This window comes from Notamacropus eugenii, chromosome 5, assembly GCF_028372415.1.
Source record: "Notamacropus eugenii isolate mMacEug1 chromosome 5, mMacEug1.pri_v2, whole genome shotgun sequence".
In the NCBI taxonomy this organism is placed as follows: domain Eukaryota; kingdom Metazoa; phylum Chordata; class Mammalia; order Diprotodontia; family Macropodidae; genus Notamacropus; species Notamacropus eugenii.
In genome coordinates this window covers 83,254,090-83,272,026 of record NC_092876.1, presented here as the reverse complement: position 1 = coordinate 83,272,026, position 17,937 = coordinate 83,254,090, and the positions used below count along the sequence as shown (strand labels likewise).

The window sequence follows — 17,937 nt, the reverse complement described above, 5'->3', positions numbered from 1 at the left end:
ATTGGTATCCCTAACACTTAGCAAAGTGCTGGGCACACAGTAGGCATTTAATAAATGTTTACTAAATTGAACTAGATATCTGTTGAACTGAATTGTCTTTTAAAGGCTATTTTAACTTTTGAATTTGGGGTGGAAGAAACTGAGGTGGAGAGACTTACTCAAGGTCACCTAGCAAGTAAATGGAAGCAGCAGCACTAGGCGCTGGGTTTCCTGGTTTCCAATCCAGTGGTCTTCCTGGTATCCAGTTAGTTGGGGGTTTCTTTCTTTGGGGTAGTCCCAAAAATGTGCCCCTCTCCTCTTCTCTCCTACACTACTCATTACTACAATTTCTCTGTTGGTCTGAGAAGCTTTTTATTCTTTGCCACCCAACTCCCATCCAAGCTCAGTTTTCCATACAAAGCAGGTCCTGCTATAAGGCTCTTGCTTCTTCTCCAAGCTAAGTCATCTCCCTGCACTCACTCACCTGGGCCGCCTGAATGTTGATGACTTGGTATAATAACTCTTCTGGCCTGGTTAATGCTGCGTGCCTAAGGATGAAGGGAAGGGAGAAAAACAACAACACATTTAGATTTAGAAGAAAGAGGTCAACTACCTAATTTCCTGCAGGTTTTCCTAATATGATCAATGCTTCCTTACATTAGTGCTCTCAGCTAGATCTCCTTATTTGAGGGTGTGCTGGAGGAGCTTTCAAAGCAGCCTCAGATGGGCTGTTCCTTAATTGCTAGCCCAATCACTCTCTATTTTTATGGAGTAGGAATAAAATAGCTAGACAGGTAGGTGGCTCAGTGGACAGGATTTAGGGCCCGGAGTTAGGAAGATTTGAATTCAAATCTGGCCTCAGACACTCACTAGCTGTGTGACCCTGGGCAAATCCCTTAACCTGTTTGCCTTAATCTACTGGAGAAGGAAATGGAAAAGCAGCATCTTTGCCAAGAAAACCCCAGGGACAGTACTTGTGTACTGTGGTCTGTGGGGTAACAGAGAGTTGGACATGACTGAACAGCAACAGAAATAAAACAGGGATTGGTTTGACCATCAATACTAGAATTATAATGTGGGTGAAAAGTACACATTTCTAAGACTATGATATTAGTTTGATGAGCAGACTGAGTTAGTTTGTTTGCCTTCCTGTTTTTCAGGGTCACTAGCCATTACTTCCATGTTGATTGTGAGGAAGGCTTACAAATGTATAACTACAGCTACATACAGACACATATACACACATAACATAAAATATGCATATGTATATATACACACATATACTTTTGATTCTTTTGAATTCATGCCATTTATGATTTGCAACCATAAAGTATGCCTAGGAAAATAATAACATTACAAAGAAATAGATGGGCTTTTGTGGCACTGAGCTGTCCTGAGGTAGAGTCAGATTTGCAAAGGAGGAGATGAGGCTGGATCATATTTGAGAACACTTTCATTCCAAACTGCTCAGTGCCACAAAAGTCCATTTCTTAAATGTTATTAGTAATACCACATGGCCACAAATCAGAGAAGGGCATGATCTCAAAAAATCAAAATTGCAAGTAACTCAAAGGTAAAGATCAAAGGACAAAGGTAAAGTAAGCAGTGAGGGTAACAAGTTGCAGCACGCTATCAACACCAAGAAGAACTCATTTTTAAATAGAGCTTTGGGAAAGCACTTTTCCTCACTGTGTGGTATGCCATCCCTGTTTATCTTCAATAGGTCCCTCCTTCACCATTGCAGGTCACACATCTCACCCTGTGTCCTAGTGCTCCTGATATGTGAGTTTCCCATCTAGATCATAGCCACCACTGGAGGCCATGGGTTATCCTTCAGTCACCCCACACTCTTGATACAACATTAGCCCACTTCCTTTCTGGTTCATGTTTCTTTGGTAATTTCTTTTATGCTGTTTCTCCCCTCAGTTCTTTACTGGACATATGCTGCTGCCTCCACATACCCAAGTCACATCACTCTAATGACAGACCCGCTGCTCTAATGTGGCTTCTTAGCATCATGAGGATATTAATGTCAAAAAAGACGAGCCTTTGTTTCAGGGAGAAGCATGGGGTCAGCCCCCTTTACAAGTGAGGGAATGGGCTCTAGGCGGTTAAGTGATTTGTCTATGATTATATAGCCACTAAGTTTCTGAGCTAAGAAATGAAACCAGGTCCACTGAATCCAAGTCAAATGCTCTTTCCATTACATCTTGCTGCCTTTCATATTTGTGTGACAGGTATGAGAAGGGACATAAAACACTTTATGATATGGTATGTATGATGCAGAGATTGGCCAGTCACCCAGCAAGATGAAGGACAACAAATGGATAATCCAAGTACTATATTCATAAACGTGATCTCTCTCTCTCCCTCTCCCTCTCCCTCTTTTTCTCCCCCCCTCCCTCTCTCTCTTCTTCTTTCTCTTCCTTTCTCCCTCACTCTCCCTCTCTCTCTTTTTCTCTCTCTGTCTCTCTCTCCCTCTCTCTCCCTCCCTTTCTCTCTCCCTCTCCCTCTTTCTCTCTCTCTCCCTCCCTCTCCCCCCCCCCCCCCCCCACCTCAGCAGAGTAGCAGAAGGCATGCAGGCCTGTATTCTGAAGGGATAGGGGGAGAGAGTACCTATCCTGACAGACCCACCAAAGTACCAACAGGAGTAAAACATACTCTTCTTCTTCGTCAGTGGTAAACAGATTCAACCGAAATCCGGGTTCAGGACTACTGGTTTTGTTAATCTCCATTCCTCCCATCAACCTGGCCAAGAAATTCAGTTCTTCCTTAGCAAGAGGGTTCGGGGCAGTATTCTCCTAGTAAAACAATTTCATACTTTTTAGCTATGTGAAGGTGTTCACACTTTTAAGCCTCAGATACTATAACAGATCACATAGATTTGGGGTTAGCATTTCAAATAAAGGAAAATATAGCTAAAAAAAAATAAAACCACATGATTTCTGGGGTGAATTAGGTCCATTTAGAAAGCCTAGAAATGATGCCTATAATCATTCTCTAACAGTGACAGAAGAAAGCTCTTAGTTGTAAGAGATCACTGGTCTGAACCCTAAGTCCCTAAGAGGGACTTCACTTGACAAGCCCAAGGTGTATGAGGCCTCCATGACAGGCTCTAAGACAGAGGCCAGATAAAGCCCCAGCTGCAACAGTGCCAACCCCTTCTTTATAAAGCATTTTTCTTCATCTGTAAAGATGAGAGCTTTGCTTTTTACTTTAGGGTTCATTAATTTTCTTATTCTTTTGGCACTATCAGCTACATCCATGAGAACAAGGGCTTGCTCCCAGGTCTCATTTTGGATGAGCTTTCACATTGCCCTCTAGTGGTGAGAGATGCTACTGAGAAGTATTAGAGCACTGAATCAGTGGTAAAAGTGATTTACTCCATAACCAGCTATTTCCACTTATATATAAATATATTTATATATAAGGGAACTTTGCATCATGAAGCAGAGAATCCATAGAAGTGCTGGTATCAAGCTATGGGAACCCCTGGCTTAAGGGCGCTGGCTCATATGATCTGGTAGGTGGCGTCTGGGTTTGTCAGGCAAAGGCCCAGATGACCTACATCTGCCCACTAAAACAGCGCACCCTCAAGGACAGTTTGGCAGAGCACAGACGCTTCTGATGGGCCCAAGAAGAGGACAAGCGCTGAGGGAAACGTTTGTTTTAAACTCTCATTATCCATATCCCCACCTTGACTGTTGCAGGCCATGTTCACAGGAAAGGTTCAACTCAGGCTAAAGGTAAAATGTCTCAGAAAGGAGCTCACCTTAGTATTCAAAGCTGAGTTCTTTGATGCTCCAGACACATGCGTTTCCACTGGCCGACTAATGCTGTACCTGGTATCCGTAACAAGTAGTTAAAACATTTTCCTGATTCCTGTATCATTTCACAGGTTTTCTAATTATTTCTCATTATAACTCCCACATTAGTTATTTTGAGGCATTGAGAGGCTGGAGTGTAGAGTATGGTTTTAGGTGTATGGATTTTGGAAAGGTATTTGGATGCTGGATTACTAAGTGGGTATTAAACACTCAGAATTTTCAACCCTTCAGGAGTAAACAAAAATAGGAAACACAGAATAGGGAACCATTTCCCTTCATGTTTTAGGGTCATCCTTAAATAGGGCCAAGTGTGATAATCATGTGTAACTGAAAAATGCATACTATTAGATCAATAAAAGAATAAATGAAAAAGCATTTGAGGCAACTAAGGTGGCTCAGTGGATAGCACACTGGGCCCGGAGTCAGGAAGAACCAGAGTTCAAATCCATCCTCAGACATTTACTAGCAGTGTGACCTTGGACAAGCATTTCGTTTCTGTTACCTTAATCCACTGGAGAAGGAAATGGCAAAGCACTTCAGAATCTTTGCCAAGAAGACCCCATGGACAGAATTGGTGTGCTATGGTCCATGGGGTCATGAAGAGCTGGACGGGACTGAATGACTGAACAACAAAAATGTGCAAATGCTGGGGATACACAAGGAAAAGCAAGGCAGTGCCAGCTCTCAAGAAATTCACATTCTACGAAGGGGACAAACACATATTGGAGGCTCCAGCTACAAGTCCAAAAGAAAGGCCCAGTGGTCTTTAGGGTACAGCCTCAGGGCAGACGATGATGTCTCTTTGGCTGTTTGCTGAAGGGCACGATTACAGGCTGTGGCTAGCCTTCTTCCAGGCTGACTGGTGCCTTTTTTCTTTACCTACAGAGTTCTTTTCAGTGGTTTCTATGACAAGATCCAGGATCTGCATGCATTCCACAGAAGGAAGAGAGCCATCTCAGCCTCTCTCAATGGCTTTTATTGCTACGCTCAAAGGGGTTTTTAATTCAAAGTCATTCTACTTGGGTTCTTTCAGGAAGACAGGGTTTACTTACATATTTGTCCCTAGTGTGAGAACTCTGTCTCCATAAAGATCAAAAGAACCTTCACTCTGTGCCCTGACATAGTGTCCACCATGCTTAAATTCCACTCTCTTCACTTCTTCTCCTTTGTTATTAAACATCCTGCAACACAACGAATGGTTAAGAATGATCCCAAGGGGCAAAGACCTTTATGTGCTTTATTCTTTATACTGGAGGAGAAGGACTTGCTGTTTTTGCCTAGAAAACATTGTTCCCAACATTACTGGATAAGCTCTAATGCTTTTTAGAACCACACAGGGTAGAAAGTGCTCTGCAGAAGGAAACTTTACTGAACTCTGTATAGTAAGGCCACTGACTGACACATTAGTTTATAATAAAAACAAATCTCAAGAGTTCAAAGAAAACTGAGGAAAAAACAAAGAAGAGAACTGAAAGTTACCTGGTCCAAATCTTTGTCTTGTGCACAGATAGATCACCAAGAATTACATCATCTCTGACAAATATATCCAGTGATAGGGAAGCCCCTAACCCACTCCATTTTTGGATTTCTCTAATTAAGAGAAAGTTATTTCTTATACTGATTCAAAATCTGCATCCCCAGCTACCAGTCCAAATTAGTTTTTTTTTCAATTCTCACAGAACAAGTTTAATCTGTTTTTCACATGAAGGGCCTTAAAATATCTGAAGACAGTTATCATATTTCCACTAACTCTGACTAGTCTGTTGAACTACTCTTTATAGGTGGTCATCCAGTCCCCTTGTCATGCTGGTCAACCTCTTCTAGGTTGCTTTCCATGGATGTTTGATCATTGCTTCTCTTGTGGAATACAATACCCTAGAAAGGTAATCTGGCCAGCACAGAACTGTGTAAATAACCTTCCCTGCTTTTGACACTGAATTTCTATTAATGGAAATTTAGTGGTTTTTTTGGTGGAGAGGGGTAGCTATATCATACTGTTGACTTATATTGAACTTTTAGTCACTAAGATGTCCACATGATATCAAGTTGTGTCTCCTCTCTCCTGTACTCATGAAGTAAACTGTTTAAAAGGTAGTAAGAACCTCTGTCAAATCATTACTCCTGAGAATTTACCTGATGAGTCCAGGAACTTCAGTTCCCCATGGAACAGGCCCAGATGTTGGCAATACAAAGCGGCCGTTTGAATTCTGGACTTTATCCTTTAGAAATATGGACACCTAGGAAAAATACAGTACTGGTATCATCATTTTTAGTATCAAGCAAAGTGAATACAATCTAAGAATCAAATGTATACAAAATAATTTCTGAGACCATTAAGTATGCTATAACTCGAGGCTGTTACAGTCATTAGTGCAAGGAGGAATGAGTAAAACAACAGGGAGGAAGGCATCCATGCATAAGTGAGTTAGGTGTGAATTCGTGGTTTACAGACTTCTTCACAAACGAAAATCCTTAATGCCAATTTTTATTTCATTGTTCACTGGGAGTTTGATGTGTCATGAACTAAAAACTGTTAAGAGACTTTTAACAGCTATTCACATTAACTATTTAAAGTTATTTATGTGTTGTGAATAAATCTATTTTTAATATCATCTATTACTAACATTTTATGTGACATGACTAAAAGATTTGGCACTGGTTTCCTCAGGATTTTAAAAATTGACTTTATAAATGAAACATAACATTCTCGTATCAGGTGGTCTTAGAAAGTGGCTTGATTTTCCATTGTAAATAGTCATGACCTAGTCAGCATCTACCATGTGTGAGGCCCTGTGCTGAGTACAGAAAGACATATAAGACCTGGTCCTTAGACTAGAGCTTACAATCTAGTCTGTGACACAGATCTTATGTGTAAAAAGATAATTAAGCATACAAAGAAGCATATACAGATAGTGAGTGTTAGAGGAGATCCTAGGAAAGAGTGATCACTGTGGGCTGGGCTGGCAGGTTTCATGGAGGAGGTATGACTTAAGAACTAGGGTTTGAAGGATGCATAAGACTTTGATGATTGGAGAGGATCCATGGGAATGGTATGAGGAGGGATGGGAACGGGAGTATTGAGTTGTCAGGACCAGGTGACTGGAGGAACGGATGTGTATAGGGGAATGATGGGAATAAGATTGGAGATGTAATTATAGAAAAAGCTACTTGTGTTAGTTTCTGTCAGAAATTAACCATATTAAAAGCCACTTGTATTTCTTAATTTAACCATAGAACCTGTATTTTGCAAACAGAACTTCACTTGTAGGAAAAATGGTGATTAAATAGGTGATCTCTGGAGATTACCTCACATTCTCTTGCAAATGGAGGCAGAACTGTCTTTGTGTCTAATTGAAACAAATGAGATATTTGTCCCTAGAAGATTGGTAGTATGATTTTAAAAAACAGGAATCAAGGACCCTAATCAAATTATACCTATAGATAGACTCTTATTATATTAGTGTTGTTATTATTGTTGTTGCTATTAACAACTACTCACATTTCTAGAAAACTTTACAGTTTAAAAAGTGTTTTCCTTATCACAACACTGATAGTACAAGAGTCTTTGTTTTACAGATGAGGAAACAGATGAGGCCCATGCTAGTAAAGTGCAGGGCTGAGTCTGAAAGCTTCTTTACTCAAAGGGTAAAGTTCTGTCCACTGTACTGGCCTTCCCTAGAGTGTTCCCCTGAACCCTGCTGCCTCTCAGTGTGGGTCCCCCAAACCTACACTTTTGTGTTCTGACCCCAGCTCCATTTTAAGGCTGATTGATCCTGTAAGAGACTGTTTATCCACTTACCCGGATGTGCATGTCCTGAAAGAAAATCAGTAGGGTCTGTCTGATGAGATGGAACTCACCAGCAGAAAGACAACTATACACCTGCCAAAGAACAGAGAACAAAGGCCTGTGAACTTTCTGGGAAGGGGCAGGGGTGGGTGCTCAGTGAAATGAAGGGTCCAGAATGGATCAGAAAAGCAAAGCAGAGCAGCAGCAGCCATTACAACTGGGCCACCCAAGGGAACAGTTATAGAATCAAAATGAAACTAGCATGAAGAAAATGATCAGAGAATAGACATCTTTAAAATATCTTTACATACTTTTTCTCTCCCCCCACAAAGCTCCTGAGAACATATCCTATAATTTAATAAAAATCACAGAGTTCTAGCTCTAGAGAAACATATTAAAGGTTTTCTAAGACAGTCTTCCTAAGCCCCTCCTTTCTCTCCCCATCCATAGTATTACAGAGGAGAAAACTGAAGTTTAATGGAGAAGAGACTTGCACTTGGGCTGACACTAGAGGATACCTAGAAGAACATTCATTATCTGCTTCTGGGGAGATTGGAAGACCACTGTTTGGGGATGTGGCAGAAGAGATCCCTGGAGGTAAGGATGGATTAGATGCTATTTTGAGATCTTGTATACTATAGCTCAGAGACTTGAGGATTCAAGGAAATCCTCTCCAAGCAGGACAGAAAATACTGGCTATTCTGTGGTCATGGATGGGGCAAACAATTGAAGCTAAAGTCTAAAATGTTTCCTGAGGCAGTAGCTTCTTCTCAGATATTTCAGAATTTTGTTAGGAGACTTTTAGGCTTCCATGGCCATAGACTTTATCTTTCCTAAATACTGTAATGACAAAGAATGTTAACAAAGCTGAGGGCTTAATGACTGATAATGTTCTTACTTCAATTATGTGTCGAAAGGTTTCATCCACTTGGTTCACGATGGTTGGGGAGTCACGGATAAAATCCTTGATGGCATCTAAGTGGTTGAAAGTGACCAGCAGCACATCCTTAGGTCGGGGACACAGCAACACTTGATATTTGAAAGCCATGGTCATCAAGTCATAGAGCTGAAAACCCGCACAGTAAACACAAAAATAAATTACTGAAGTCATAATGACTGGTCAATGTGATAATGACATTGTGCTATTAATACTTTTTGTGGTTCAATCATGTCCAATTCTTCATGACCCTCTTTGGGGTTTTCTTGGCAAAGATACCAGAGTAGTTTGCCATTTCCTTCTCCAGCTTATTATAGAGATGAGGAAAATGAGGCAAATGGTGTTAAGTAACTTACCCAGAGTTGCACAGTTAGTAATTGTCTGAGGCTGGATTTAAACTGGGGAGGATGAGTCTTCCTGACTCCAAACCCAGTGCTCTATTCATTGGGCCACTGATTATCATTCCTCCATTAAAATCCTCTGTGGTCTCATTGTGATATGGAAGTGATTTTGGATTTTCTCAGTTTAGAAACGCTTCATGTACAGGTTTGGGCATGACTGAGTATCAGTTTTCTCAGGATTAGCCCAGCTAAATTTGGAAAGACTCATCATTAGAAAGTTGGTGATTAATTTTCTAGTCCCTTGCAACTCATGAAGAACATTTCCAAATGCAGGGAGCAGTGCGACCTGGGACAGAGTGCCCACCATGGTAAAATCATATATTTACTGGGTTCATTTCTTTTCTTGATCTCATCTTCATTTTTTTCTCTAGACCTTAGACTGGACCCTGGACAGACATTAAGACTGACAAAGAGTCAAACACATCTCCAACTAAGCACCTCATTTTTTACTTTCTAAAGCTGGAACCATTTAAGTTTACTCTGGGGACCTAGACCTCTACAATAAACTTCCTGCCACTCACCCATTCCCAGATCCCTGGTATTTGGAGAAGGAACATTCTACTTCATCACAGGACAATGGACTGCAGAAGCTCCAGCCAATGTTTATTTTCTAGTCCTATGGCCAGCATATTCTCAGTTCTTGCTCCCATTATCCCAACGATTCAGTCACTGCCTCTGGAGACATTCTCAGGCTTCCTATCCCCATCCAGCTCAAGGCTATCACTTCCAAAGGGGCAGCTAAGTGGTGCAGTGGATAGAGCACCAGTGCAGAAGTCAGGAGGATCTGAGTTCAAATCTCACCTCAGAGACTTGACACTCACTAGCTGAGTGACCTTGGGCAAGTCACTTAACCCCAATTGCCTCATCCCGGGTCATCTCCAGTCATCCTGATGAATACCTGGTCACTAGATTCAGATGGCTCTGGAGGAAAAGTGAGGCTGGTGACCTGCACAGCCCTCCCTCACTCAAAACAATGTCAAGTGCAAGTCATGTCAGCATTTCTCTGATGGCATGGTCTTCTTTGGCAACCAAGGAAAAACACTCACATCACTCTTCCGTTGTCTCCTTCCACGACACCCTCGAAACCCCCATTCAATTAGCGACTTTCTTTTATCCTCATCTCCTCTTTTTCCACTCTCCATCTTCTCACTGAAACCTTGTCCTCTCTGGAAGATGTATTCCAGAGCATCCTCTTAGGGGAAAGATGCTGCTTAGGGAACTATGAGCTCACTGACTTAAGAGTGTGCTAGCTAAGGCAGTTACAAAGGCTGGCAAAGACTTGGCTGCCTGGCCACAGGCACATAGACCAGCAGGTGTTGTCCACACGAGACAGGGCCATGTGTGAAGTCCTGTGGAGTTCAGCTCTGAGCAGTCCATTTTAAGGATAATAATAATAATTAATAATCATAACAGTGATGATGATAGGTGGCAGTTATGTAGCACCCACATGTAGGCTTGTACAGTGTTTTATGTATACTTTACTGCTTGAGACAACAACCTAGGATGCTGTGTGATTAGGATCCCCATTTCACAAATAAATGAGAAAACTGAAGCTCAGAGAAGTGACTTGCCCAGGGTCAGACAGTTCAGAATTAGGGTCTGTGGCAAGTGTGGAACCTAGGCGTTGGTGCCTTCCAGCGCCACACTTCACTCTGGCCTGTGTCTGACAAGAGTCACCAGGATGGGGAGGGGGCTCTGTCAGGTTTCTGCAGGATGATGAGCAGTGGAAGGAAGTGTTTCCTTCAGCTGGAGAGAAGGAGGAGGCCCTTCCAGCCCAGAACTCTGGAAGGGGTGGGGCACTCAGAAAGGAGCAGCTCTATGGAGGACGCTGACATATAAGGGCCCAATCTGTCTCATGCTTTAGAGGAGGATATTTGTCAGGAACGGTTCCTTCCTGAACTTGGTTCCTTTCAAGCTGAAAATATGTGATTCATATCCCCAGATACAAATGAAGAGGATGCCATGACAGGAGGTGTCAGTGTCCCACATTCCCCATCGCCATTCCATCATCACACAACAAACTTTGCTGTTTTGGGGGTTATTCCATCTCCCTTTATCCATCAGTCAACAAGCATTTATGAATCTCCTGTGTGGCAGGCCTTGTGCTATGCTATACTATAGGGATGCAAATACAGAGAGTGAAACAATCCCTGCTCCCACAGAGCTGATGTTCTAACAGGGAAGACAATGAATCCATATATAAATACACACAGAATAAGTATAGAGAATAAATACCAAAAAAAGTACAAAGTGATTAAGTTCAAGGCAGTTTGAGCGCTAGTATTTAGAAGAAGGTTTCATGTAGAAGGTGGAGTTTGAGTTGACTGGAAGAGATGAATTCTGAGATGGAGAAAAAGGAGCACATCCGGTGGGCCAAGGCACAGAGGGAATGGTGGGTCGTGCACAATGGAAAGAGAGAAGGCTAATTTAGTTGGATCTCAAAATGTGGAAGAGGGAAAAATGTCTGATAAGGCTGGAAAAGAAAGGGTTTGAAGATTGCTAAAAGCTAAACAGAGGAGTTTCTATTTTATCCTAGGTCTAACAGATGACTGACTATGGGAGTGACATGGTCAGATCTGCATTTAAGGAACATCCCTTTGGCAGCAGGATAGGCTGTGGTGGGGAGAGGCCTGAGGTTGGGAGACCAATAAAGAGGCCCTTATAATCAAGATGAGAGTTGATAAGGGCCCAAACTAAGGTGATTGGTTACCTCTGTGAGTAAAGAGAAGAGACTGGAAGAAGTAAAAACAGCAAGATTTAGCAACTGATCAGATATTTGGGGTGAGCGAGACTGGGAAATCCAGGATAATGCTGAGGTTAAGAACCCAGGCAACTGGAAGGATGATGGTACTATCTACAGACATAGGGAATTTGGAAGACTAGAAGATTTGGGGGAAAGATAAGTTCAGTTTCAAACATGTTGAATTTCAGATATCTGATTTGAAATGTTCATTAGACAATGGTGATAGGGGCCTGAAGCTCACGGGAGACCCTGGCTTGGATATGAAGATCTATGAGTCAAATGCATAGAGATGATTAAACAGAAAATGCTTAACTTGGAGTTCAAATCTCAGCTTTGCTACTTCTCCCTGTGTGACCTTGGGCAAGTCACTAATGTGTGCTGAGCCTCAATTTCCTCACCTCAAAAATGAAGGGATAGGAACAAATGCCCTCTAAAGCGTCCCCTCCCTCCAACAACTCCTGATCTGCAATCCTGTGATCTCGGCCACAGCCTTGCTGTTGTATTTAACATAGCCCCCATAGTCCCTCTCCCTCCTTTCTCAAGATGTCTGAGAGCAGCTCACAATCATCTCTCCAGCCTAACTTGTCTCCATAGAGCTTGAGATCTCCTCAAATATCTCACCTCCAATGACCTACAGCTTTACCTCAGTGACCCACAGGCATGGTCAGTCAGACCTTAGAACACCACCACAACAGAGGTATCACCTTAATGTTGGACATTAAGCCCTGTCTCTGGTTATAGTCTCTTACCCTCCCATTTCTCCTGTCTCTTGTTAGACCTATTTTTGATCTTTCTTAAAAGTCCCTTCTTGCAATCTATCACCCCTCTTCTGGCCCTTCTTTTCTTCCTGTTGAGGGAGACTTGACTTTATAGACAATTGATTCAACTTATATTGTCCTGCACCCATCACTCCCTTGGCTCTCTTGGTTTACTGCCAATTCCCAACTCTGCATCACCTCACCATCCACCTTCTCAGCCTGTATCTCCTGGGTGCTGTTGGAAGAAGGCACACCACTAAGTTCACTGCAAACTATGTGGTCTAATCTCTTTCTCTTTTTTACTTAATAGTATTTTTTCCCTAATTACATATAAAGATAGTTTTCAACATCAACTTCTGTAAGATTTTGAGTTCCAAATTTTTCTCCCTCTATCCCTTCTCTCTCCTCTCCCCAAGACAGCAAGCAATCTGATATAGGTTATACATGTACAATCATGTTAAACATATTTCCACATTAGTCATGTTGTGAAAGAAGAATCAGAACAAAAGGGAAAAACCATGAGAAAGAAAAAAACAAAAAACAACAAAAAAAAGTGAAAATAGTATGCTCTGATCTGCATCAGATTCCATAGTTCCTTCTCTTGATGTGGTTAGCATTTGCCATCAGGAGTCTTTTGGAATTGTCTTGGATCACTGTACTACTGAGAAGAGCTAAGTCTATCTTGGCTGATTATCGCACAATGTGGCTGTTACTGTGTACAGTGTTCTCTTGATTCTACTCACTTCACTGAGCATCAGTTGATGTAAGTCTTCCCAGGTTTTTCTGAAGTCTGCCTGCTCATCATTTCTTATAGCACAATAGTATTCCATTACATTTATATACCACAACTTGTTTAGCCATTCCCTAATGGGCATCCCCCATCAATGTCCAATTCTTTGCCACTACAAAAAGAGCTGCTATAAATATTTTTCCTTTCTTATGATCTCTTTGGGATACAGATCTAGGAGTAGTATTACAGAATGAAAGGGTATGCATAGTTTTACAGCCCTTTGGGCATAGCTCCAAATTGTTCTCCAGAATTGTTGGATTAGTTCTATGTGGTCTAATTTCAATTGGGTCCTTACTAGCACACAGCAAAACTTATTTTTCCTTCATTCTCTATTCCAGTCTTTTCAATAGCTCTTCTATATCTTATCTTTTCTTCTCAAAGCCCTAATGCCTTCTCATTTACTCTTGTCTACTAAGGAGCAAATGTTTTTGCCTCCAACTTTACTGAGAAAATTGAGACCATTCATCTTGAGTTCCCTTATCTCTTCTATTCCATACCTCAAAACATATACAAGGTATTAAATATATATAGCTATTAAAGCTTAAAAACTACACTAAGACTTCTGGGATACTCTACATATATATATGTGTGTATATACATTAAGAGATGGTAGATGAAGATCTGCCTATCTGCTTATCTTTCTGTTTATTTTCAGCCCCTCCCTTCTCCTTACTTACTTCTGTTTTTGAATAGGACGTCTAAGCCAACTTCTACTAGTCCAGACCAATCCTTCTACCTCTGCCCTAGATCTCATCTTCTCATTTCTTCTCTAAGGGCATCATTCCCTCTCTCCCAATTATATTTAATTATTTCCTATCTATTAGCTCTTTGCCTGCTGCCTACAAACATGATCAGGTCTCCCTCATTTTTAACAAAGCCTTCCCTTGATCCTGCTGTACCTTCAAATTATCTCACTCTCTCTTCCCCTTCAGTGCCAACTCTCAGAACAAGTCATCTATATTTGTTGCCTCCAATTCCTTCTCTGCTCCTTGCAATATTGATTTTGATTCCACCAATTGGCCAAAAGTGTACCCTCTAATGTTATCAGTGATTTCTTCTGCTAAATCTAATGATTTTTTCTTAGTCCTCATCTTTTAACTGCTCTACAGCTTCTAGTACTGATGACCAGCCTCTCCTTGTTGGATACTCATTATTTCTTCTCTTGGCTTTCTTGTTCCTGCTTTCTCCTGGTTATCCTCCCACCTGTCTGACTGCCCTTCCTGTCTTGGCAGATAATCCATTTTCACAACCCTTAGCTTGGGTGTCTCACAGGGTTCTCTCCTTGGCTCTCTTCTCTCCTCCCTTTATGCCTCTCCCTTGATGGTCTCATTTGTTTTCATAGGTTTAAACATCACCTCTACCCACATGACTCTCAGATCTGAGAAAATGTGAGAAAAGATCTTATACATCAAGCAGAAATTTCTCTTGAACTCTAGTCCCACATTATCAATTGCTAGACATGTCTTTGATTTCCTGTGTTTCAAACTCAACATGTCCAAAGTGAAATTCATTAAACTGTCCTCTAAGCCTGTCTTTCCTCAAAACTTCTCTATTTCTATTGAGGGTACCATCATTTTTCTACTTACCCTGCTCCATGGTCCAAGTCATCATTGATATTTCCCTCTTCCCCACTCTCCATATTCAATTAGTTTCAGATTCTACCTTTGGAGTATTGTCCCCTTCCCTCCATTCACCACCACCACCCTAGTTTCTACCCTTACTACTTCTTGTCTAGCGTGAAGGCGGAGTTGTAATTATCTTATCTCATTTAGCCTTAACATATTCATCAATAACAATCACTACAACTTACTACATGCTAATAACTACAACTACAAAACAGCTTTTACTTAGTACTTTAAGATTTGCAAAGCCCTTGAAAAATATTATCTCATTTTTATCCTCAAAACAACAATAAGAGGTATGTGCTTTTGTTATCCCTGTTTTATAGTTGAGGAAGCTAAGTGACTTGCTGAGGGTCACATAGCTTGTAAATGTGTGAGGCTGGATTTGAATGCAGCCTTCCTGACTCCAAGTCCAGAGCTCTATTCAAGCTGCCTCAGTGGGAGAGAAAACTCACTATCAACTGAGAACATATCTTGATTGAATCAATCAAACCCAGAGGTGTCAACAAGATCTAAGCATCTCCATCCAAGCAATCAGTCAAAGACTTCGGATTAAATGCAAAAAGTCCTTAGATAAACTGGAGTGGCCTTGACAGGGTTGGCTAAGGAAACCTGGATATATCCTGTGGGTCATTGATAAAATATTGAACCAGTGCAGGCTCAGGAGATTAGAGCAATTACAGTTAGTCCCCTGAGAAAGAATTTATTAGGAGGAAGGAATGGCACCCTCTGCTGAAGTCTGTCTTCTTCCTCCAGTCCCACTGACCTGAGGAAGATCTTGTGAACTCTGTAGTTAAGGAAGACTACCCTTGTTCCCACATTGCCAGGGTGTCTGAGAAGCTGACAGCAGTTAAGACAAAACCAAGGCCAAATTATGAAGATTCACAATTTCATAAAAAGCCTTGTAGAAAACTATATCATAGCCTTCTAAGCCTCAAAATCTATGATTACATGACCCAAGTGTACAAATATATTTATAGTAACACATTTTGCTGTATCAAAGAACTGGATATTCATCAAAAGAATGGATGAACAAATTGTCATATGTAAAGTTAATGGAAAATTATTGTACTGTAAAAAGTGACAAATGGGGGTGAAGCCAAGATGGAGAAGTAAAGGCAGTGACTTACTGGAGTTCTCCCAAATTCCTCTCCAAGTAACTTTAAAATAAGCTTCAAAATGAATTCTGAAGTGGCAGAACCAACAAAAAGACAGGGTGAAAAAATTTTCCAGCCCAAGACAATCTGGAAGGTTGGCAGGAAAGGTCTGTCTTACTGGGATGAGATTAGAGCACAGTCCATTGGAGGCCTCTCCCTGGTAAACCAAAAGCAGGCCTTGGGGATAACTGAAGAGGAAGTGGTAGCTTCTGGAGCTCTCAACCCACAGATGGTAAGAAGACTGGACAACTGGTCAGAAGATTATACCGGACCCTTTGCTGGCTATGGGTTCAGGACTCTGTTGCATTGCCTATACACAGTTCCTGATTGCAGTCCTAGGGCAAGAAGAAGCACTACTATACTAGAGCATGCAGCAGCAGGGGTGACAAGGACTTTGGTCATAGTTCCAGGGTAGAAAAGGGTGGCACTTGTGGTTGCTCACAGACAAGAGCACAGGCCCACAGAGAAGTGACCACCTTTCCTTAGATTGCACTACTTTGAAAGAACTGAAAATTTACAAATCCCCAGAATTAGCTCTGAAAATAGCAGCACAAAAAGTCTAAAGCTTGAGAAGTGCCCTTTCCACTCTGGGAGTAGAGCCCCAACTTAAATGTCAAGTTAAAAGTCAAGAAATAGGCTGGAAAAAGGAGCAAACAACAAAAAAAATAACCTGACCATAGAAAGTTACTATGGTGATAGGGAAGGTCAAAACACAATCTCAGAAGAAGATAACAAAGTCAAACTAGACACAGCCAAAGCCTCAAAGGCAAGTGTGAGTTGACCTTAGGTCCAAAAAAATTCCCAGAAGAGTTCAAAAAGGATTTTAAAAATCAAATAAGAGAGGAAGAGGGAAGATTGGGAAAAGAAATGAGAGTGATGCAAGAAAATCATGAAAAAAGAGTTAACAGCTTGGTAAAGATGCCCAAAAATATTGAAGAAAATAACACCTTAAAAAAGAGTAGGCCAAATGGTAAAAAAGGCACAAACATCCACTGAAGAACTCTTTAAAAAGTAAAATTGGCCAAAGGGAAAAAGAGGTATAAAACTTCACTGAAGAGAAGAACTCCTGAAAAAAGGAGAATTGGCCAAATGGAGGAGGTAATAATAATGGAGGTATCCTCTCACTGAAGATAATAATTCCTTAAAAATTAGAATTGGGCAGGTGGAACCTAATAACTCCATGAGGCATTAAGAAACAATAAAACAAAATTTCAGACCACCTGAAAGCCATGGTCAAAGAAAGAACCTCACTATTAATAGAAATTACCAAGGAAAACTGAATATTTTAGGATTAGAAGGTAAAATTGAAAATAAAAGAATCCACCAATCACCTTCTGAAAGAGATCCCAAAATGAAAATTTCAAAGAATATTACAGCCAAATTCCAGAATTCTTAGATCAAAGAGAAAACATTATAAGCAGCCAGAAAGAAACACAGTCAAGATAACACAAGATTTAGAAGCTTTTACAGTTAAAGGATCAGAGGGATTGGAATATGATATTCTGGAGGGCAAAGGAGTTAGGATTACAACCAAGAATCACCTACCCAGAAAAACTGATATATAATCCTTCAGAAGAAAAAAATGGATATTTAATAAAATCAAGGACTTTGAAGCATTCCTGATGAAAAGACCAAAGCTGAACAGAAAATATGACTTTCAAATATAAGATTCAAGAGAAGTATAAAAAGGTAAACAAGCAAGAGAATGACTTCATAAGGGATTCAATAAAGTTAAACTGTTTGCATTCCTATATGGGAAGTTGTAACTCCTAAGAATTTTATCATTATTAGGGCAGTTATACAGACAAAGGGCATGGGTATGAGTTGATTATGATGGGATAATATCTAAAAAAATGAAATTAAGGGGTCATAAAGAGGTCACTGGGAGAAAGGGGAAGAGAATGGGGCAAATTATCTCATATAAAAGAAGCAAAAA

The 17,937-nt window shown here is 40.8% G+C and overlaps 1 protein-coding gene across 1 annotated transcript in view; it reads right to left on the bottom strand.

Annotated features, from left to right (window-relative positions):
• Positions 1–17,937, bottom strand: part of OSCP1 (organic solute carrier partner 1) — a 47,518-nt gene that overhangs the window by 4,768 nt on the left and 24,813 nt on the right. The window contains exons 3-9 of the mRNA XM_072610040.1: positions 8,492–8,659; positions 7,606–7,686; positions 5,940–6,043; positions 4,859–4,987; positions 3,752–3,821; positions 2,641–2,780; positions 464–527 (exon numbers count right to left, since the gene is read on the bottom strand). Of these exons, the coding sequence (XP_072466141.1) occupies positions 464–527; positions 2,641–2,780; positions 3,752–3,821; positions 4,859–4,987; positions 5,940–6,043; positions 7,606–7,686; positions 8,492–8,659 (756 nt within the window). The remainder of the gene's footprint in view (positions 1–463; positions 528–2,640; positions 2,781–3,751; positions 3,822–4,858; positions 4,988–5,939; positions 6,044–7,605; positions 7,687–8,491; positions 8,660–17,937) is intronic.